At 42.5% G+C, this 23,795-nt stretch overlaps 1 protein-coding gene across 9 annotated transcripts in view; it reads right to left on the bottom strand.

Annotated features, from left to right (window-relative positions):
• The window catches only part of Pde8b (phosphodiesterase 8B), a 233,653-nt gene that overhangs the window by 91,917 nt on the left and 117,941 nt on the right, over positions 1-23,795 (bottom strand). For 5 of the 9 annotated variants that reach the window (XM_048800167.1, XM_048800164.1, XM_048800169.1 and 2 more), the window contains exon 2: positions 9,704-9,763. In XM_048800167.1, coding sequence (XP_048656124.1) covers positions 9,704-9,763 — 60 coding nt within the window. Of the gene's footprint in view, positions 1-20; positions 94-9,703; positions 9,764-23,795 lie in introns of those variants that run through there. The other 4 variants (XM_048800165.1, XM_048800173.1, XM_048800171.1 and 1 more) reach the window with 2 other exon arrangements.

The following is a 23,795-nucleotide window of genomic DNA, read 5'->3' as shown; positions in this document are numbered from 1 at the left end:
CTTGGGGCAGTCATACTTACTAAAGGCTCACTCTGGTCAGAGCCTGTCACTCCTCAGTCCAGTGTACTCCTAATGTCTTCAGACACAGAGTTCCTACAAGGGAAAAATGGGAGATGCATCTCCCGAGAAAACTGAAGGGCACCACCTTTTGTACCTTCACAGTGAAAAGAAAGCCTTCAAACCAAACTATTAACAAGGGAGCCACAATGAGAAACAGCAGGTAGAATAAACCAGTTTGTAAAAAAATCAATAGCCCTTTACTTGGTGTAGCTGTGGGATTAACCTGAGAAACCCAGTGTGCTGAGCTACGGAGCCAGAGAGTAACAGAACTTCTTGTTTCTCGTCTGTCTGGCTGAGTGATGGATTTTCAAACATGAATTTCAACAACTTGTATTTCCTTGATTTAATCATGCCTCAAAATTTGACTAACACAATAAGAACACAATTCTATTCCTATTAGACATTTCTACAGATACCACTAATCTCATTTTTCTTGTGTCCTTTTAAGACCGAGTGTTCCACTTTTGGGAAAATAAAAAGCACTTTATTCAACAACATCTGAACACCTAATATTCCTGGATATCTGCTATGTGGCAGGCACTGTTTTTAGTTGATGGACAAAACAAAGATTCTTTAATTGTCATAGTAGAGGGACAAAAACAATAGTACATTAAGAAAGGAGATTGTGTGGTATGTTAAAAAGTGCCAAGTGCTATATAAAATGCAGTCGAGCAGTATGGGGGGGCGGGAGTGGGGGATGGTAGAGGTATGGAGTGAGTGGCTGGGAAAGGAGTTGGCACCTGAAGGAAAAGCATGCCAGGTAGAGTTCCAGAAGCCCTATAGGGCCATGACTGTGCCTGAGATGTCTGACGGACTGTAAGGGATACAGTATGATGGACGGGAATTTGAGAGACTGGAAGTGTGGGAGGAGGTCAAGTTCACCGCAGCGCTGGATCATGTTTTAAGTGTAGGTCATTTAAAAGACTTTAAAAAAAACTTCACATGAAAACTTTCAAGACACATTGATGGGAAGGAGTTGTATTAACCATATCTTTTTATTTTCTGTGTTTTGGATGTTTTTTGACATTTAGGGCTTTGCTGACATCGGAGGGACAGCCTCTCCCAGGGTAAACTAATTCCTAGAGGTAGGAAAAGCATTACCTGTAATCCCAACAATTTGGGAGGCTGAGGCAGGAGGATTGCAAACTCCAGGGCAAGTAATCTCAAATGAAAAAAAATAAAAAGGGCTGGGTGTATATTCAGTAGTAGGGGGTCCCTAGGTTCAATCCCTGGTACAGGGGTGAAAAAGAAAACACCTCTCCTGTTAGCTCTGCTTTAATATGCAAACCAATACACCCAGAACCCACACTCTAACCACCTCCTTTATCTATAGGTTCTCATACAGGACTTTCACCCTCTGGGCCACTACTCTCCTGCCCTTTTCATCCTAAGATTAGGTACTAGACAACTAGAAACAACACAAATGTTCTAGACCCCCTAAAATTATCCAAACTAGTCAATTGCAAACCAGCTGACCCTGCTTGCCCATTCCTTTCCATGGAAATGATAGTAAAGGCCCTTGCCCAGGCACTCCCTGCTCCCTGGCCTCTGGACTGATCCTTATGCCTCCCTGGGTGGCCCTATGTGGCGTGGTATGCCTTCCCCCTTAGGACCCATGTGGTATGCCTTCCCCCTTAGGATAGTTGAATGTCAACTGTCCCCTGGGCTGTTGACCTTGCCATCCTTAAATAATAATAAAATCTGCATTTTAAAATTGGAGTATTCGTATTATAAAGGTACTACTGGAGAATTGTTTGAGTAGTATTTAAAATTCTTCCCATTACTAAAAATTATTTTAGAAAGGCTACTTTCCAATTATTCAACTTCTATGCAAAGTAAAAATCTATAGGAATAAAAATACAATATCTAAGTTAAAGTAAAAACACTGTCCTAGTCACCATTTTTAAATGTTTGCCTAGCTCTAAAAAACTATGTCTTCTCCAGGAGGGTGGATCTACGTGACCAGGGTTGGACTCTTGTTTCCATCTCCCAGGCCACAGTGAGACTAAGGATATTGTGCTTCCAGGAGTTTAGAATTTGAACAAAAAGATACAGATCCATAGAATGGGACCCCTGGCCCACTAACAGGTGAAGACACTGAGGGGAGACTTTTCATCAAGTCTTCCTTGGATTCTGAAAAAATTTGCATTATCTTTCTGATGAACTTTCTGACTCCTTTATTTACTTTTCTTACACAAGGCAGCTGTTACTTGCCAACAAAAATGTTTTTTAAATCTTCAGTAATACAGCCGCTCTTCAGCTTTAACATTCTACATATCAGTATTTGTAGTTTCTTTGTTAGATGTGGTCCTTTGTTAAGCTGTATTGACCATTTACTAAAACAAATCTCGTAAAATGACTTGGCAAAATATATTCCTAAAAAAATCATTAAAGGCATAAAACTGAACTTGATTTGTAGCAAAGAAAAATAAATGGATCCTTGTGCATGATACACATAATACGCTCAGCATTCATTCAAAAATATTTATTGATGACTGATAATAAAAAATGTTAAGAACTGGAACTAAAACCATGACAAAAACTGCCACAGGCCAGTCTCTCCCCTTAGGTCCCCAGCAGGGGAGAGAGTTAGGGAAGCAGATGATTACAATAAATACTAATAAGTAGTGTCCAAATATCATGCATGGACAAGAAACCAGGCACAGGAGAAGAAGTAGAAGGACATCTCACTCCAACAACAGTAAACCCAGCAAAATGTTTTGATGGAAGATAAAGAATGGATCTGGGCTGAAGCCTGAACAATGAGGAACTGTCTTTTTTCTGGAGCAGACCTCAGCCAACTTGGGTTCTACCTGGGGTCATAATTGACATGCTCACTTTGCATGGGAGTGCAAAGTGCACCTCATAAAATTACCTGAATGCAGCATGATCTTAATAAACAAAGGTAAAAATATATGATGGTTCTTTGACCTTTGAAGACTTTTGTCAGAGCATCATTAAGCTATTTAATTCTGGGCTGCAAATATATAGGGAAATTCTAAAAATGTAAAATGAATATTTATTCAGTACGCTGTGTTTTAAAGCATTAGAAATGTTGAGATTTAAGATGTTTTATTTCTTTTAAAAAATTATCAAGAGTAGTTTAAATAATGCTTGACACCTTCTAGCCATATAAATTATTGAAGGAACTAAGCATCTTCTCTATTCCTTGAGGAACTGTCATCCTTCTAAGTTTGGATCAGCTTCCAATATTTTACCTTCTGTGCTTCCAGTGTCATGCGACACCCTCAGAATTCCTTTAATGAGTGTGATGTGTTTTGCTCACCTCACTTCCTCTGTGACATCTTCATTCTTCTTGTCACAAACACTGTTCTCACTGACGTCAATGAGCTTATGTTCACTAACTTCTACTGGCTACATGTCCAGAGTCTCCCAGAGGTATAGCCCCATCAGCATTCCCGTGGCCAGCTATTTCTCTTCTAATTCCATTTCCATTCAGTTCAAATTTCACTTACAGAATCATCACTTGGCATTTCTTTGCTGTGCTTTCATCTTTGTTGGCTTATTTCCTCTCAATGGTCTACTTTTTCATAAAGTCGTGTGGGTTTATCACTGAGAGACAGGAGAAAACACAACTATACACTTTGTTGTCTGTACTTAAGTGAATAACAGATAGGCTTGGACTAATTACAGAGACTCTGAAATATTGATGTGCATGATCACTGGTCATGCTGCCCATTTGTTATTTACCTAGTGATCTGTGGACTGAAGAGCTTGCAGTGATGTTTGTACTTTATGCAATTATTCACAGTTAAAACACCAATGTAACTGCCATCTGAAACACATTTTTGGGGGGGGACTGGTGCTAATCTAACTAATCAATGAAATCTGTGCACCTTAGAACTGTGTAAAGGGACGGCTACCTGCACTGCTTTTCAAGTGGAACTGCAAAGACCTCACCCCCTCTTTCTCCAAAAGAATATTGCCAATACTTTCTTGCAACCACAAGGTTTAATTCATCTTCATCCTAAGCTTATGATGAAATAAGAGCTGACCCAGGGTTGGGCAAGAGGAGGTGGAGGGGTCTGCTGCGGGAGGCTGTGGAGGTGAAAAGCATAGGGACCGCAGGTGATGGCAATGATAGAAACAGGCCACGGCTCTCAGGCATTCACAGCAGACTCTGGGTATGACCCGTCCAACCCCACCCCACAGCTGAGGACAGAGACCTCTCTAGGAAAGCAGCAGCAGAACTGGAGCCCACATCAATTCCATCTTTTCCCAGCTTCGGTCCATGTCACCTTACTTTTCTGGAAATCCTTACAACCATGTTTTGTACAAGTCTTATCAAGAAAGAACAGAGAAATCTCTTTTTGAGGAGAGCAATAAGCTAAGACAGAATGAAACTATCTTTTTCTGGTAAAGACTAAAAATGAAAAAGATAAAAACAAAACTAACTTTTCCTTAAGTGGAAGAAGATAGCATAAGATAAGGGTTTGTTCTTACTAGTATTCTTTCTAAGGCTGGGTCTACAGAGCTCCAAATGGATTCTCAGTATCTTCTATCAAACAACCCATTTTCAGAATCCTTGGGTTGGCCTTAAGCCAAACCCTGATAACAAGGGCCTTCTAGACTAGACCATGTAAGTTGCATCCATATAAATATAGCATTGAACAGTGATCCAGTTCCTTCAGAGCAGAGGTCAGTTCAAACGAGGGATGGAAAAACTGGTCTGTGAATTTTCCTTAAATGTCCCTAGGAAATGGTGCTGATATGAACTATAGCTTGAGACATTCATATTATACCCTAAGTACTGGAAATAATCCTCTCACTTCATAAACCTTAGCGACTCCATGGAGGTGGATGCCATCCAGATGTAACAGACAGAAACTAAGGTTTGGATGGTTAAGAGACTTGTCTATAGCCGCACAGGTAGCAGGAGGGGAACTGAGGCTGCCTACCCCCAGAGGCTTTGAAATCATTATTTGGGTAACTTACTCTCTTGTGTTTTATTTTTAATCCCCTAAAATATTGGATCAAAATTTCTAACAGCTCTGTGGTCCCATGAGACTGGCTGTAGTAGGCAGAAGGCACAATGTGGTGGCAGCAGGAAGGACAGATGGGAAGGAACATGCTCATTGCAGCGAGTTACCCCGTTTGCCCATCTGCACCAGTCATCTGCATTGCTCGCTTCACTTAATATGTGGCAGTCAGCTCCCCACGAGGCATGGGATCTCCAGTAGGTAAAACCCCCAGTATACAATGTTCTAGAGAAATCCATGTCCATGCAGCATGGAAGGATAAGTTTTGAAGGGCAATGCTACCTTGCTAGGAAAAAGCTTCAACCACAGCTAAAAGGAGTCTGATCCCCATTTCACTGGGTAGCCTAGCATGAGGGAGTGGGGACAGGACCCTCTAAGCAGAAACACATCAATTCAACACACTGGGGAAATAAGTGTGCTCCAGGCATTGATGAAAAAAAGACCAGTTGACTTTCAGACAGTATCATGTTGATATGAATTTACTGCCTCATAATATTTCCCTTACTTCTTATTTTCATGCCAAGATTGGAAAATATGACTTTCTCAGTGACTCACATCTACTCACCCAGGAAAGATGTGCTGTACCGCACCACGCTGCACTTGCAATCCATTCCACTCCTACCCGTGCTCCTGCCAGTTCTGTGTGGGGCATTCACAGCCCCATGTTCCACGTCCCAGTTTCCCCTAGTGAACTCAGAAATGCACCCTCAAAACAACCACATCCTGAAATATTCTTATCAAGCCATTTCCTCCCAAGCCCTAAGGGCTCCTGGCTGATGTACCTAATTAATATTTTTGGCATTCCAGTGAAGTAACAAAATAGATATTTTTCTCCAAGGAGAAAAAAAGTAAAACAAAGATGCCATCCTTAAGACACAGCTTGATTTTTTTTAAGACAGCTGCAATATGTAAAGTGCAAAATGTGACTAGCTACCAAAGCTCCTGTTATTAGAGGGTTATGAATAATAAAATCCCTTTCCAGACATCTGTGTGTGGTTGGGGAGCACCATGCCATCTCTGCCTCCTGCAGTACCTAGCATGGAGCCTTGCACATAGTAGGTACCCAGTAGATTCTTGCTGGAAGAATCCATGAGTCAAATTCTATGTTTCAAAGAGACCTAGTAGTAGAGGCATTCTTGGTCCTAAGTTGAACATCTTATTTTTTTTCGAAGAGCCTCAATTATCCTGTCCTTCACTCAGAGAGGAACACTCGACTGCTTGAGTCTGCTGTCATTTAAAGCCAAATTCATCCAACCAGGTGGCACTGGTTACATTTCAGTCCTTGTTTTGGGTGGTGAGTTCACAGTATTAATTTTATCATTATGTTTCAAAGTTTGAGTATAAATAAAAAATATTTTTGTATGTTTTAATATATCAAGTGTAATAAATTCAAAATTACAGACAAATGTTTGTTATGGGGAGTAGAGCTGTCAAGGGATATTTAAATCCTGCAAATGACTATACCATGTTTGAAGGGACAGAAATACAGGATAGCTTGAGACTTTGTTATAAAATTTAACTGCTTAGCATGTTAAATTTTATATAATATAAAATTAAATAAATATAAAAAGCCAGAGTTATGGAAATTAATAAAAGAGCCACAGTATAGCCGGGTGTGTGGCACACTTCCACAATCCCTGTGACTTGAGAGGCTGGGGCAGGAGGATTGCAAATTTGTGGCCAGCCTCAGAAACTTAGTGAGACCCTGTCTCAAAATAAAAAATTAAAGAAAGGGCTGGGGATGTGGCTCAGTGGTTAATCACCTCAGAGTTAAATCCCTGGTACCAAAAAAAAAAAAAAAGCCATAGATTGGGAGAAAATGAATGTTCCCAAAAATCTCATGAAGGATTTGTAACAAGGATATATAAAGAACTTCTTCAATTCAACGGCTTTGAAAAATTAATCCAATAAAAAATGAACAGAAGATTTGACCAAACACTGCATGGAACAGAGCCAATAAGAAAATGAAAAAGATCTCATCACTAGTCAAGGAGAAATGCAAATTTAAATCACAATAAGAATACTATTCATCCACTAAACTAATTAAATTTAAAAAACTGACAACATTGAATAGTACTAAGGATTTGAAGTAACCAAAGTCTCATGTTGACTGTAGGAATATAAAATGATACAACCGCTTTGGAGAAAGGTTTGGAAGTATCTTTAAAAACTAAACATGCTGCCAGAAACAGTGGCACATGCCTATAATCCCAGTAGCTCAGAAGGCTGAGGCAGGAGGATCCCAAGTTTAAAGCCATCCTCAGCAAAACATCAAAGTGCTAAGCAACTCAGTGAGACCCTGTCTCTAAATAAAATACAAAGTAGGCTGGGGATGTGACTCAGTGGTAGAGGGCCCCTGGGTTCAATTCCTGGTACCCCCAAAACAAACAACAACAACAACAAAAACTAAACATAGCATTATTCGTAAACTAGTCTTAGGCAAGAAAAAATTCATCCAGATTTTGAAAGGAAGATATGATGACATGATTTTGCACATAGTAATAACTCTCACATTTATGGGAAGCTGATTTTTAACAAAGATGCCAAGATAATTCAATGCAGAAAGAGAGGTGTTTTTAAACAAATGCTGCTGGAGCAATGAGCTATCAGACGGATCCCTACTTCAAACTATAGACAAAAATTAACTTAAAATGGATCATAAAGTCAAATGTAAAAACTAAAAATATAAAGCATTTGTAAGAAGAAAAGACAATGAATTCTTAGATATGACATCAAATGATATTGTATGAAGAAAACAAATTTCAGAACGATGCTTAGAATGTGACACCTTTCAAATAAAGTTTAAAAAGAGTCAAAACAAGAGTGAATATTATGAATGGGTTCATACATATGAAGAAGGAGTATCCAAATATGTATCGTGGTTATTTTCAGAGAGGAAAGGAAGGAATAGATGAAGGGCTAAATAGTATCTGCAATCTGTTGTTTCTGGAGCTGAAGGGACCGCTCTGAAACAAACAGGGCACAATGTTAATATCTGATAGAAGTGAGTGTGGACACATACCTTTATGAATATTTGAAATAGTTTCTAACAAATTACATTTTTAAAAGAATGAGACATCCTTATCATGAGCATTCATTGCCAGGGCAGCATAGAACGAAAGGAAGACAAGTGAGATTGACCTGCCTGTATACTAGTCCCCCAAGAAGTATTGTAGAAATTGCTTTGGGAATAAATTCCTGACACCAGCTCCTTTATTTGTCACTGTCTTTATTCAAAACTGGAGTACAAAGTACATGCCCTCAGAGTGACTACTGGAATTTCCACTTGTTTGTATTCTACACAAATAGTTGTGGCTTGTGTTTATTCTCTCTCTCTCTCTCTCTCTCTCTCCTCCTAAATTTGTTTTCATCAGATTTTCCCAAGCTAAAACTCTTCCTTTTGTTTTTTCCTTTCCCCAGATTTGCATTTCCTTTTCCAAGCATCTAAAAAAAGCATCATTCTCTTTTAACTCAGACAGTGCATTTCCTAAGTTTGCTTCCCCTGTCACCTCTATGTTGGCTGGTTTGTCTACATCTTGTAGGCAACCCAAGCACAGGCTAAGCTTCCAGGTACTAACAAGCTACAGCTGGTACAAGGAGGAGGCTCATTTATTTAGGACTAATAGGCTGATTTATATGCTGATGAGGATTTTAAAATGATTTAAATAGGTACCAATTTCCATTGTACACGTTTCTCAAACCCGGGCATAGGAAACTGACAGGAAGACACACTTGCTCTCATTGTTAGAGCCAGGTCAGCCCTGTGGGTGGCTCAGCCTTCTCTCCTGGGACCCTGGTTTCCTCCAAGAGCCCAGTAGCCACTTGGCTTAAGTCACATGGACATGAAAGGGAAGACTTTTGTCCTCTTTTATTCCCAAGCAACAATAATAGCTCTCATTTCGACATCCCAGGCACCCTGTGCTATTTCATTTCACTCGCAGCTCCCTATGAGGAAAGCATCATTGTCTCCACTTTGAAGAAAGCGCACTGGGCCACTGGGGTGAACCAATACTTGTGAGCTCACACAGCTGATGAGAGGTAACGCTAAGATTCACAGCTGGCCCTGGCAAAATCTGCCCTCACTACCACACTGCTTCCTCCTACTCTGGCTGCAGCCATTTTTTGGTAGAAAAGCTGTTTTTCCTCACTATTCACCAGGGAATTTACTCATTATATCTATACTCAATATGGAACAATATTTATGTCTTCAAGAAAATAATCTGAGCTGAGCTCAGTGGCACACACCTGTAATCCCAGCTGCTAGGGAGCCTGAGGCAAGAGGATTTCAAGTTCAAGGCCAGCCTCAGCAACATAGTGAGGCCCTAAGCAACTTAGACCCGGTCTTAAAATAAAAAATAAAAAGGGCTAGGCTGTAAAGCAACTCTGGGTTCAATCCCCAGTACCTCCTGCCAAAATAAATAAAAATTTAAAAAGAAAATAATAAGTCCTCAATTATGACATTAATAAAAGCAAACATTTGCAAACACATGTGTGTGTGTGTGTGTGTGTATATATATATATATACACACACACACACAGCCTGTATCTATGTGTGTGTATGTGGGGCAAGGATGGCTATCTGAACCCCTTCGTGTAACCACGTGCCCTGACAATAAAGCCCCTGCTAAGGAATGGAGGCATACCTGAATAGGGTCCTGCGTCAGTCTCATGGGCCCAATGCGTACCTCCGCAGAAGACACCTGCTAAATAAAGGAGAGCGCATGAGAAGTGTCAAGCCTTAAACGACAGCAATTGACAAACCCTCCCACACAACATGTTATGCAAATTTGCAGACTCTAATTGGAAGGATCTAACTTACTTACCTAGAGACAGGTTACAGAATATCATGTACAGTACGATCCTGATTCTATGACAAAATATACACATTTATATGTGCTGGAAATATCTGAAGGAAGGATATATTTCCAACTACTAAGTGGTAGCTTTGGGTTACTTCAACTTTCAGGGCAGAGATTTGTACAAAACATGTACTATTTTATGGAGAAAGCAATTCATTAATCATTCACTGAGCACATGGTATATGCTAAGCACAACTATTATTATAGCTATTGTTAAAATTAAAAAAAAAAAAGTTTACCTTGACCTTAGAAGCTAAAGTATATTTATGGTTTAAAAGCTATTTCTATATTTGAATCTTATTTTTCTTATCTTCATGTTTTAGTATAAAGAATAAACAGCTCATTCTCACCCACATTTACCATGAATATCTTATTCATCTCAATCGAATTTCCACACCATGACTACAAGAAGCTAAACTCTGCCCTATTGCTCCTGCAGTGAGTCTGGGCTCTTAGGTGTCCACTGGTCCATACCATCTGATCCCCTCTGGTTGCAGGCAAAGAGCAAATACTTGTCTTTATTTTTAATTACTTTACTTGGATTTCTAAAAATGACTTTTCTCTAGACTAATTTTGTTGAAGGTCTTGACCTCACCCCCATGGATCCAATTTGTTTTTCTCTAAAAGGCTCCAGTCCCTTGCCACCACTTGAAAGCTTACCCTGCGAGCTACATACTGTACTGGCCCCTTGTCAGTCATAAGGAGCCCTGTCAGCAAGCACCAGAATTAATAGGACCATTGCAATGACCTGGAATCAGATGAGGCCTTTTCCATTAAAATAAAACAAAACAAAAAATGCAGAAGTTTCTAGAAATTATATTTCAGAGGACTAAAAACTCCCCTTCTTCCTAGCTCCCTCTTTTCCCACGTTTAACTCTGGCCACTCATGCTGTGAATGCTCTCCAAAGTTTCAACATTCTTTTCCTGTGTAGGCAGGATTCTCCCACCCTACCCTGACATCACTGTGTAAAGAAATGAGGCTGAGTGCTTTGGCCTCTCACCAAACTGGCCAGCAGAAAACTCAAAAAGCCCTCTCACGACAGCTCACCTGAGGTTGCTGGCCCTCTACAGTGATTCTCAAGTGGGCAAAATTGTCCCTCCTGCTCCTCTGGAGATGTCACCTCCTTGACTGTGGGTCTGTCAAGTGAAACTGACTAGGCCTTCAAGTCCCTGAGCCTATGAGCCAGAGACAAGTTCCTTCAGCATTTTACTGCTGTGTCCAGGTAAAAGTGACATGCTTGAGATGTGTGTGTACCTCTCTTACACTCCTTTTCCCTGAGCAAAGCAGTATTTTGCAAGGTGTGCACACCCACACCAGCAGCCGCATGCATGGTCCCAAGAATGAAAGGCACATCCTGGGGCCTCCTGCCTCCCTGAGCTGCTGGCCCCCACCCAGCTCCACTTTGTCCAAAGGCTGATGCTGTTGGAAACACATACCCCCCTTCAAACAGGACTCAGCTTAAAAAAATGGATTAAAAAGTGAAACCAATTTGGCTCAGATAAGTGCAGCAATCTGGGCTATCTTCTCACTCTCCCTGTGAGCTCTCCAGAGTTCACAGCATCCATCGTACACAGGAGCCCCATCCAATAAGGCCACTCGTTAGTGGTCCTCCAGCAAAACTGGGCTCCTAAAAGGGTCGTCCAGGGACAAAAAATAAATTGATAAAATAATAAATCAATCAAAGTTTAAAAGGAATGAAATAGAAAGCCACTTGCTTTGGAAGACTAAGGGACTGAGAGGAGAAGGGCACAAACTATCCCCAAAATAAAGACAATTCTCCCCAAACTGCTGTGTTGCCTGTACTTCTTTGTAAGTACAATTATGCACATGAAGTAGTGATACAGCTCACCTCCTCGGTGACAGGAGGCAGCTAATTTACACTGCACCAGGGGGATGCCTGGTGACTAGGAACATTCCCTCCACCCCTGCCCTGGGCCTAGTGCTAGGCACTTTCACATGTGTGCTCTTAGCAGGAGACAGGAGACAGCCACCACAGGGGAGCATGGAATTTTAAAAGGGACATTCTATCCAGAAAACACCATTTTCCTACCTAAAAACAGGAAGGCCCCATGTTTTGTCCCCTAGTCAGTCCCCTGCTCATTTTAACTTTGATCCAACTTAGCAGGAGCCAAGCTGTGAGCCTTCTCCCAGCCCACTGCTCCCATCTCCACTTGTCCCTTGCTTTTCTCTGCCCAGTCCCATGTCACTGCAATCTTTCCCGGTGCTGTCACTCTACCACCAAGTCCAGCCTGGGTGCCTCAGTTCATCATCTCCTCTAGTCCTGACCCCTCCCCCCACACTTGGTTTGTGTCTCTTGGTTTCTCTGTTCCTGCTTGGGCTGTGCTCCAGGTCATGTGACCTTGCCTTCTATTATCCAAAAGAGGTCAACTGTCCCAAAAGAACCCTGGCACCTGTCCTTGCTGGCTATGTGGCTGGCCCCAGACAGTGGAAACTTGCAGCAGATAGATCTGCACACAACAGTTTGTTGTTTCTGACAGAGGAATTCTGCTGCCTCTATGTCACCAAGTTATCATTCAGCAACTGTGTACAGACACCTGTGTGGCCTCACCGAGGCTTTCAACTTCAAAGAGTGAACTCTGAGCAAATACAGATGTACAGATCCTCAATTAATATCTTAGCTCTACCTCAGGATGCAATCATGTTTGCCAGGGACAAAGAAACAAGTGTAGGGGTGAAGTCAGGCAGCAAAGTTCTATTGCTCGAGAAGAGGGGAGGACGGGGCCAGGGAATGGAGAGACATACTTCCCAGCATCTCCAACCATGGGAGTCCCCAGTAGTCTAAAATGGAAGGACTGTTGAAAACACTGTAGTTTTAACCAAACTGTACACCATTTGTAGTGTGTGTGTGTGTGTGTGTGTGTGTGTGTAGGATCACCAATTTCCCTTCAGATAAACTGGCTTTTATTTATTTATTTAGGTACCAGGGATTGAACCCAAGAGTACGTAACCACTGAGTCACATCTCTAGCTTCTTTTATTTATTTTTTTCTGTTGCTTAGGGTCTCCCTAAGTTGCTGAAGCTGGCTTTGAATCAGCGATCCTCCTGCCTCAGCCTCCCGAGCTACTGAGATTTGCAGGTGTGCGCCACCATGCCTGGCTCAGATGAACTGGCTTTCTAGTAGGGGAAAGAGTCCTATTTTATAGCATTTGCTGATTTCCTTGATTTAAATAGATTTTGCCATGGCTGATCTCAACCTAGCAATGCAGCCTGGCTACGTTGAAATAAAAAGATATATTCCTGGACCATGGGAGTGGGAATGCATCTTTTCATTCATAGAGAGTTTGAGGGGCAAACTCCTTTGGTCTTGGTTGATCTGCATATGTTTGTTGCCCACTTTCTTTTGATAGTTTAGTTGGATATAGAATTCTAATTACAAGACATTCTCCCTCAGGCTTTGAAGTTGAGAGAGAAGAGGTAATTCTGCTTTGGGAGGTGGGGAGATCACGGAAGATTTCAAGAAGATAGGAAGGTAGTAAAGAATAGGAAGACAGAGATTCTGGGTTGAGGGAGGAGATTCTAGGCATGATAGGACAGCTCAAGCAAAGTCACAAAGGCAGAAAAGTAAAGGTGCCCATGGAGAAGAAAAGAAGTGTCTAAAGGGGCTGAAGTATAAAGTGTAATCAAGAGAAGATTGAGTGAGCTGGGGTCAGACCTTCAGAGGTCACTGGAGAGCCTCTCCCTTTCCATTCTGTAAGTACCGATCATCACAATGCACATTTTTGAGCAGAGGACTCACAGAATCAGATGTTTGACTTGAGAAAATAAAACATTTGGTTTGCCTACTTTCTGAATAAACAAGAACAGAGATTTAGCACAAACAAACAAAAAATTCCTTTGAGTAGGAACAATAGCAGTGAAAAACAAGTGGGAAATTATATAGTAATGATCAAGAAAAGGAATTATAGGAACAAAAAGCACAGCTTGGCTTCCCTTCAATAGAGAAGGAGCTCCAAGATGCAGCCCAGCCGCTGGGGGACAGGCATAGGAGACACACAATATCATTCAGGCTGGATCATTCACCTGTCATGACACCACATTCTCTAGAGGTGATTGCCACAACTCTTGGTAGTTTCAGCATTGAGAATCTTGTTAAGTAACTTGGCACCAAGTTTTAGAGCTGTCCTGAGAGCAGCTGAGAATTTAGGAAGGAAAGTGATTGACCTAGCAAGCCCTTCCCTCCCTCAGGGGCTCAGCAGCTTGCTCATCCTTTAAAGGCCTGCTCCAGTGGCCTCTGCCATCTGAAGATGCTCAAGCCAAGCTTCACTCAGGTGGAATAGGTAACCCTTATTCTTCAGAGCTCCTTCTACACTTCAGAGATCTTATTTCATTAGTCATTTAACCATCTTGCTCCTTGGCATGACTGCAAGTTTCTTGAAAACATAGATTTTCTTTTTCAACCTTTTATCCCCAGCCTCTAGAAGGTGCTCAGTAAAAGTTTTACTTTTTGGAATTGGAGTTCACCACTTAAGATCACACAGATTTTAAGTAATTTCAGGAATAAGACTTCATTCTTCCTAACTCCCCATGTACTGTTCTTCCATTATGCTCCAAAATTTCACCATCCACCTTTTTATTCAAGTTCTCTGGACTCCATTAATAATTCTGCATATTAGATGAGCAGTACCAGGCGATCTCTGCTCATGCCTTCGGAGTCTGTTCACAGAGCTCCACAGCCCTGAGAAGGAAGGGGTACGAGTGTGTGTGCACATGTGTGTATTGGGGAGGGGGGGTTCATGCCTTCCAGAAAACAGCTCCGTCTAAATCTTCTCCACCTCAAAGGACTCCCCTTGGGAATCCCTTTCTTCCCACAATCAGCAGGACTGAGTATTCACACAGAGGCACAGACACCCATGGTTTAGGGCGAACCTGACCATTTCATGATGGGTACATGGTGAAGACCAGGTCCCACTCGTAAGAGGACCCATTGTGGCATGGGAATGCTCATTTTTCAATGTGCCCTTAACCCACTCTGCCTACTATCCTTTTGGTTCTGATTTTAAAGTAGCACTGAAGTATCTCAAGATGTCCCCTGTCCATCCTCCATTCTCAAGCCAACGTGGTTCTCTGTTCTTTTGAGCTCTGGGCAAACAAAGGTTGTGTTTGACTTTTGCCTTTTGAATGAGTTGCATCCACTCCCTGGCTGCCAATCAGAAAGGCAGGGGCACTGCAGCATCTGGGTGACCCCACCACGAGGCTGGGCATCTCTGCTCCAGACTAGGACCCCTGTTCCCCGTCCCACCACTCTAGCCACTGTGCTCAGTACTCCTGGAACACTGTCTGCTGCCTTCTGTCCTCTCAGGCACGGCCCACTGGTTGGCTTGGCCCTCACATTAACCTCCAGCCCTCCCCTGGCTTTGATCTGGCTGATCTCCAGGACCTCCTGGCATTTCTGACACCCTGGACCCTTCAGGGCCCAAGAGGTCATAGGGTGCCTCATGATCTTCCCTCCTCTTCCTGCTGAAACTTCTGGGCTGGACATTCTCCACCTGACCCTGGAGAACTATCACAATACATCACAGTCTGGATCTAACCCCACACCAAGAGAATGAGGATCTCTGTGCTCAGGCATCAGCACTTTTTAAACTCCCTGGATGCACCAGGGGTTCTGAACCACTGTTCCCTTAACCAGACCAATGCAAAACAATATCCATTAATTACAATCAAAATCAATAAATATCTTTTGTAGCCTATTTTTGTGATACATAGATAGGTAGAAGATTAATCATAGTCACTAAACCTTGACAGTAGGTGACATATCTAACTACTTGATGTTTAATGTCCTGATGTTTTGAATATTACATTAATTGGCAGCATGATGTTTAATCACACAAATATACAAATATCTACTCATCAAAAGTTACAACAGTTAAAGAAAAGATTTATTAATTTGCTTTAAAATTATAACTTCTGTTCACCAACAACAAAAAAAGACCACTATAACAAAAAAGAAAAGAGATCTCCCACTTCCAGAGAGATGAAATCTAAAATACTGAAAACCCCAAAATATTAGTAACCAAAATTTAAAACGGGAATTGAAAAAACAAACAAGAAGAAAGTTGGACAAAAGTTTTAAAAAAGATCCATAAAAAAAGGAATACAGTATAAAGAGGAGTTCAACCTTGTTAGTAATCAGCAAAAATGAAAATTTCAAATTACAATGGGACACTATGTAACACCCATGCAGTTTAATCAGGAAAATGGTGAAGAAATCAAACACCATCTAGAAAGGGCAAGAAGGTAGACCCACAAGAATGCTCACATCTTGCTGGTGAGTGTGTAAACTAGTTCAGTCTCTCTGAAAAATAATTCAGAAATCTCTACTAGAGATGAAAAAGAGTATATTCTATAATCCAGCTTTCTCTGTGAATATAAAGACGCATTACAAGGATCAGCATTATTTACAAAAGCAACGTTTAGAAACAGCCTAATTCACAATCCACTAACATCTACCATCATGTGAAATTGATAAATATACCAAGGAATAGCCATACAAAAGGAATACTATACAGTTATGAAATGAGTCAACTAGGGCTACCCATTCAAAATGGACAAATCTCTCACACAAACATGAAATTAAAGGCTACCACAAAAAATGTAAGTTTTAGGAGAACACATACCTTAAAATACCACTTAGATAATTTTTTTGAAATATTAAAAACAATACTAAATATAGTTTAGGAATATTTGATAACAGTACAAAAAAATACTGACAAGTTCCCAGGTGAGGCAAGTAGTCCTGCAAGTAGAGAGGAGGATGTATTCAAGGACAGAAATTCCAGGGGCTTCAACTATCTTGTTAATAATTTGTTTTTTTAAGCATTGTGTAGTGACTACTCAGGTGTTTATTAAACGATGCTTTCTATCTGATTGTATATATTAAGTATTGTAAAATAAAAAATATATATATATATTAAATTTCATTGAAAAGTTCACCTTTTATTTGGGGCTTAATATTAATTAAACAATATCCACTATGTAAATATTCTACATTTACTACTTTATTTTCCAGGGAAGCCTTTATTTGGTGAAATAAGATGAGATAATTAAGATTCCTCAGAATACAGATAGAGTTCCTCTGGAACTTGGTAAAACAAAATCATAGAAAGTTGAGCTGAGACTGTAGGGATCTTGTTCAAGACAAGTGCTCTGTGTCCCTGCAGGACAAGAGGCAGCTGATGAGTCCCTCACTTACAACATCTCATGGACTGGTCACTGCAATCCCACAGTGACGCATGGGCCCTTTTTCATACTGAAGGAGTTAAAGCTGCAGAGAGGGGAAGCGACTTTCCCAGGGGCTGAGACTGAGGTTACGGCCCAGGCCTGCCTCATTGGGAAGACCATGCTCTAATTCATGTTTTCACTTATGCCTCAGTTTGTCCCAGAAAGGTCTTCAAATGGGGTATGAAGTGACTCTAAATAAGTAAGAGGGTTCTTTTAATGATGTAAATAAGCTCCTGAGAAATGACAATCTGGGAAAAGATGAAGTGAGTTGAGAGGTAAGTGTCCACAGCATTTGCCAAACACACACTCCTGCAGACATGGGCTCCGAATCCATGAGGCTGCACTGCTGGGGCAAAGATGGAGATGATAGCACCCCCATCCCCACAGCCTGGGCCTCACCACGCACTAGACACGGGGACAGGCCTTCCAAAAGTCCAGCTCACACTGGCCCTCCCATGCAGTCTCCTCCACTCCCCATTGCCACTATTGTGGACGAGGCTGTTCTTTTTTAAGAAGTGCTATCACTGACTGGGCACGGTGGCACACACCTGTAATCCCAGCTATTCGGGAGGCTGAGGCAGGAGGATCACACAAGTTTGAGGTCAGCCTTAACAATTTAGTGAGACACTCTCTTAAAGTTAAAAAAAAAAAAAGGCGGGGGGTAGGAGACGGGGGTGTAGCTCAGTTGTTCAGTGACACTGGGTTTGAATCCCAGTATGAAGGAGGAGGAAAATGAGATAGAGAGGGAGAAGAGAGAGGGGGGGAAGGAGGTGGAGAAGGAGGAGGAGAACAGCTGCTCTCACTGCTCTCTGTGAGCCTTACTAGTGAGAGGAGGAGAGGGTGCTGCTTCTCACCCTGCCTGGAAAATATGTCAGTGAGAAAAGATAAAAAAGGCCATACTCATGTCGCTCTGAAGCAGTAACTTAAAAAAATAAACAAACACAGAAGTCATGCAGATGTCATCAGATCCAAACAGAAAAACTTGGCTGGCATCCTCTAATGAAGAAGTCACTTCCCCTATAAATATCAGATGAAAGAGAGAAATAATTTATAAAATACAGTCATGTCATCTACAGCCATGAAAAAGGAGCTCAGCCTGATATCGATTATGTATTAAAATGGAAGGGAAAAAAATGGTCTAGACTATACCCCGTGAGATGACAGCACGAGGAAGGCTCAGAGAGTTAACGGCAGAGGAAGCCAAAAGACCCCAGTAACAAAAGGTTTCTCATCACAAGTGCACTAGGCTGAGTGTGTAAACACAGCTCCATTCCCAGGTTCCAAAGATCAAACCCAGGGTCCAACAAGGAGAGCAGAGGAATTTAAAGGCAACGGCAAAAATGTGACATCTCTAACTTCCTTCCTTTGATTAGGGACACTGCTGGTAATAGACACTGTTGATGACTTCAAGCATGTAAAATTGCACTGTGTAACAGAGAATCAGCAAGAACAGCTGACCTCTGACTACGGGGCAGGCAATTACGCAGACTGGAAAAACCCAGGCTTTCATTTCTGGTCCTCATGCGACCCACCATAACAGATGCCTGCTCTTCTCCTGAGCATTAAATGAAGAAGGGAGAAAGTAGAGAGGGAAGATATTCAAATCAGTCAATTTTGCTCCACGGTGAGCAGTTCTGGTAAACACATTTGATGGCCAAGGAAACAAACCATCTGCTAAAAATGAGTTTTAGAGATTTCCTGTGGATTTCAATTACCCATTTTGCCTCTGCCCTCAATTTTACCATTGACAAACCAGGGCTGCCTCAGAGAACCAAGAGTGAAATGTTTTCCTCGCTTGGCTCCACTCGAACCTCACATGAGGTCTTCCGTGACCCTGAAGCAACTCTGAATTTTCCAGTCATATCAAGTACCCCACCAAGAATTCAACCAACCCTAGCTTTCCTGACTCTGGTGTGTCAGGGCCACTCACACTAGGATGAACCTCGACCTTCAGGCACTGAGTCCCACAGGTCACATGATCCTCAGGGTAATGAATGTACTCTGGGCACCGACTCCCATTAAGAAAGTAATCTCACCAAAACGAATCCCACTTAACAGAAGCCCATGTGAGGTCACATGCAAACTGCAAATGCCCACTTTTTTGGAAAGGAATTTTATTTACTTGGTAAAAATGATCATAATTTCAAGTAGTTACTCATAATAAGTACCCTTCACATCCAAAAGAATAAAACCTGAGTAAAACGCTACACAGTTAAAACCTCAACATTTTTAGACGTTTAGCAAAGATGATAGATGCCCCCAGATCAGCAGAGCTGCCCCTGGTAAGGTCCCCAAGGACTCAGACCCATCCCCAGCCCCTCTACTTTAGCTAAGGCATGTGGAAGATAGTCCCCCCTGCACTTTGATCCTCGGAGGCCAGTAAGACAGCACCCAGGACCTTACTTCTTCCTTACAGTATTTTTAAAATGTAGAGAGGTGGGCAGGGGAGCAGCATATGAACAGGCAGCTGATCTGAGGAAGGGTTTCCCGATAGTACCCCTCTTCCTCCTAGAAACTGCTTAGTTGGAAAGGGGTACAGAATGAACATGTTCATGGCGGAAGGGCAGAAAACTTCCACAGCATAGCAAAGCATTAAATAAGTCTCAAAAGACCATTCCACATTCAACCAAAGTACATCTCTTTTTTTAAAATGGTCCAGATTCATAGCCTACCATGCTTGGATCCACTGACCTCTCTTGGCTGAGAATAGGCTGGCTTACCTTGCCTCTGCCTAAGAGAAAGAGGGATAGGGACTCCCTTTTGTTCCTGCTGTATAGTCCTGCCCATGTGCTTGTTCTGAGAGGCCTCAGGTTCTCAGCTTTCTGTACTCAAGGAAATTTTTAAAAAATGCCTTCATCAGAGAGAATATGAGTTCTGTGCCCCTGACCAGGCTCTGATCACACTGCAGAATTCAGGAACAAGGCATCACATACTTCAGTCAGACACTGAGAACATTCTGGCCCATGCTGCCCAGCACGTGAGAGCCCCTGATTAAAGAAGACTACCTCACAAGCCATGCACTCCCAGGCCTTGCACCCCCAATCTCTGCAACACAATAAGCAGGTCATGGAAAGTTACTGTGGTAAGAATCTGGGACTTTCCCAGGTGGACTGAGTTGTAGCACTGTTGGATCAGTGGTTAGCTACAGAGTTCTGGTAAATGTGGAGATAAACTGAGAGTCAGGACTAGAGGGCCAGAGATCAGAAAGGAGCTGCTTCAGTGGCCAATCTGGTGCTTCTCGAGCTGGCTCCTGAACCCACAGCATCAGCATCACCTGAGACTTATAGAAGTGGATACTCTCAGTCCCAGATGGACTGAATCCACATCTCTGGACATAAAGCCCAATGATGTATTCCCTGATTGGCCTTTAGTAAGTCATGGCACTTACTAAAGTTTGAGAACCACCACCAGTGTAGACAGAAGACATTGAGTGTTTACCCTAGGTGTAGTAGTGGAGGAATGGAAAGAAGGAGACAAATTAGAGGCAGATCGGGCTCAGAAGACCAACTGAGACAGGCGTGGGCAGAGGAGAAGAAAGAAAGTGAAGTTAAGGACTTTAGCTTGAGTGACTGGGTGGGTGATCAAGAATACAGGAGGTAAGCTGGTGCAGTGGTGCATGCCTGTAATCCCAAAGGCTGAGGCAGGAGCATTGTGAGTTTAAAGCCAGCCTCAGTGACTTAGCGAGGCCCTAAGCAACTTAGTGAGACCCTGTCTCAAAATAAAAAAATAAAAAAGAGCTGGGATAAGTACCCCTAATTCCCTGGATTCAATCCCTATTGAAAGAGAGGAAGGAAGGAAAGGAGGGAGGGAGGGGAAAAGAAAAGAAAGAATATAGGAGGTAAAGTACACTTGTAGGGGATAATGAGTTAAGTGCTGGACGTGCTGGACACACTGAGTTTGAAATGCCTCTGGGCCACCCACAAGGAAATGAGTATGAGGGTCAGAGAGAGACAGAAGTATACAGAAGAGGCAGATAATACTCTACCAACACTCAGAGCAGACAGAGCTCTGTTTCCCAGACAGCTCTGGGGAACGCCATTATCAGAGGGCTGAGGACAGGCAAAGAAAGAAAAGAAAATCAGGCTGATTCTCCCAGAACCTCAGTTACTTCCTCAGGACATGGTTAGGTAGGTTGTGTCCCCTGAGAGTATCTATTTATATAATGCACCACAATCTGTACCACAATCAATAAGTCAATACATGATCATCTTCAGAGATGGCAAGAGAGCATTTTCATTTTTAAATTCCTTTAATGATAATGTCGCCAACATCCATCCCTTCTTTTCTCTTCAGTGATTTCTGTTTGGGATCTGTGTGGTTCTAAAGAGGACACATGAATATATGTGAACACAGGTGAGCATTTCATTTCCCTGGCCTCCGCCATTGGTGAGGACTTGTCATGTGACTGAAGTTGGTCAAATATAAATTTACCTCAGGATTTTGCCAACAATGCTAAGAGAAAATACACACACACACACATAAGTTGTTGCTTATAACATGTGTGTGTGTATATATATAAGTTGTTGCTTATAACATCTTGACACCACGTAAAAATGAAAGCAACACCATGCAGAATGGAGATGGAAAGAAACCCAGATCCTTTGGAATACCCCCAAATCACCAGCCTTGCTTGAAGCTGTGTCTGCAGTTTTGTGAGCCAATAAATTGCCCCTTTATTCCTATTAAACAAGGTCAAATGAGCCTTTCTGTACTTAAAACAGGAAGCATCCAATGAAAACAAATTACTTCCCCTTGTTGATATTTGAAAGAGATCTGATAATATGTATCCTCTGAGTGGAGAACAGGCCACACAAACTACAGCTGAATTGGTGTGTGGCTTCCCAAAAGGAAGGATATGAAACAATCATAATCCACAGGACTGGGGACAAGGCCAACAGCTGAGCAAAGGAGAAATGGCATTCCCACTGAGGGATAATAGTCCATATTCACAGCTGTCTTTGGATCAGGAACACTTAAGGGAATCCAGGAAAGTCAGGGGTCTGCACAGAAGCCAGGGTTCTAATGCACCCCAATGTCTCATGTGCCAATCAGCAGTCCCCAAGCCAAGCTTCTCCAGTCACAGTGGCTGCCAGAAAATTCCTCCAGAAGGATTCACAGAAACTCATTCCCCAAGGTCTGGCATGTTCAAATGGCTTGCTGTGGATCTTATACTTGAAGGTCACTTTGGCTAGAGATAGAATGATTTTCTTTTCTAGATTATCTTTATGTTTCTCCATTGTCTTCTGGCTTAAAGCATTGCTGTCAAGGTCTGGTGCCAGTCTGACTTTCATTTCCTTGTAAAATAATCGGTCTTTTGGCCTGACCCCCATAAGATTTATTTATTTTATAGCAAAATTATTTTATTAGAATATGTATTAATGTTTTCCATTCTGGATAAATCTTGCCAAATGTGATTTGGTTTTTGTTTTTGGTGACCTCTATATAATAAAAATGTATGCAGTATATATTACATACATCTATATGTGTATGTAGATATTCCATTTGTGATTACATTATATAATGGGTCATTATGTGGACTATATGGATTTCCCTTGCCTGTGCTCCACATTTATTGCTTTCTCTCAAATATTTTTATCTGCTTTTTCATTTTGTTTCTTCTTCTTCTGTTCTCATTTCTATTCCCTTTACAGCGTTTCAGCAGAGTATGTTCATCCTTATATTATTTCCAGTTGGATCTGAATTTCTTAGATTTCTTTTGCTTTTATTTCTACTTCTTTTCTTAGCCACCAATTCTTTCATATCTTTCTACTCTCTGATCTGTTTTTTTTTAATTTGTATTCATCCTGTTCTTTCAAAACTTTTAATCGCCTAGACCGGGGCTAGGAGCCCGCGGAAACTGCTTCTCCGTACGGGTCCTGCTGACGGCCGGTCAGGACTCACCCGTTGCTTTGGTTGCCCGGCAAGAGGAACGAAATGCTGCCATTCGCATAGGACACCAACATGGCAGAGATCTGATGTCAGCAGAAAGCGGCAGAGGAGAGAACTTCATCAATTCCAGCGGTGACATAAGCAGTTGGTCTCCTGGTAGGGGGGGTGAGGCACAGACACCCGAGTCTCCTCAATTTGTCGTTGAGCCAGAGGGGAGAAGCCGGGCCGCTGCCAGCGCCCGGAGCAGGCCCAGCGGCTCGCCAGCGTGGTGACCGTGTGGCCCCAATTGGAGAGGAGGCGGAGCGGAGCCACCACTCGCACCCGCAAGGTGGGCAGACCCGCGACCCAGTGGTACATGGGCGTGGTAGGAGGGGCAGGGCAGAGCCGCCGTTCGCGCTTGCAAGGTAAACAGACCTGTGACAGCCGGGCAGGTCAGGCCCAGTGGCCTGCCAGTGCGCTACACATGTCACCCCAACTGGAATAGGGGCAGAGCAGATCCTTCTCCCACGCCCGGATCAGGCCCTGCCAGTGTGGTGGTCACGTGACCCTAATTGGAGTGGGGGCGGAGTGGGGGCAGAGCGGAACCTCCACTCGCGCCCGCAGGGTGAGCAGACCAGTGATCAAACTGCAGATCAGACCCAGGGGTCTGCAGGCGTGGTAGGAGGGGCAGGGCAGATCCGCCGCCCGCGCCTCCAAAGTAGGCAGACCTACAACAGACCGGTGGATCAGGCCCAGGAGCCTGCC

The sequence above is a fragment of the Marmota marmota genome, unplaced genomic scaffold (assembly GCF_001458135.2).
Source record: "Marmota marmota marmota unplaced genomic scaffold, marMar, whole genome shotgun sequence".
Classification (NCBI taxonomy): domain Eukaryota; kingdom Metazoa; phylum Chordata; class Mammalia; order Rodentia; family Sciuridae; genus Marmota; species Marmota marmota.
The sequence above is the reverse complement of the archived record's forward strand: the minus strand, read 5'-3'. Positions and strand labels throughout refer to the sequence as shown.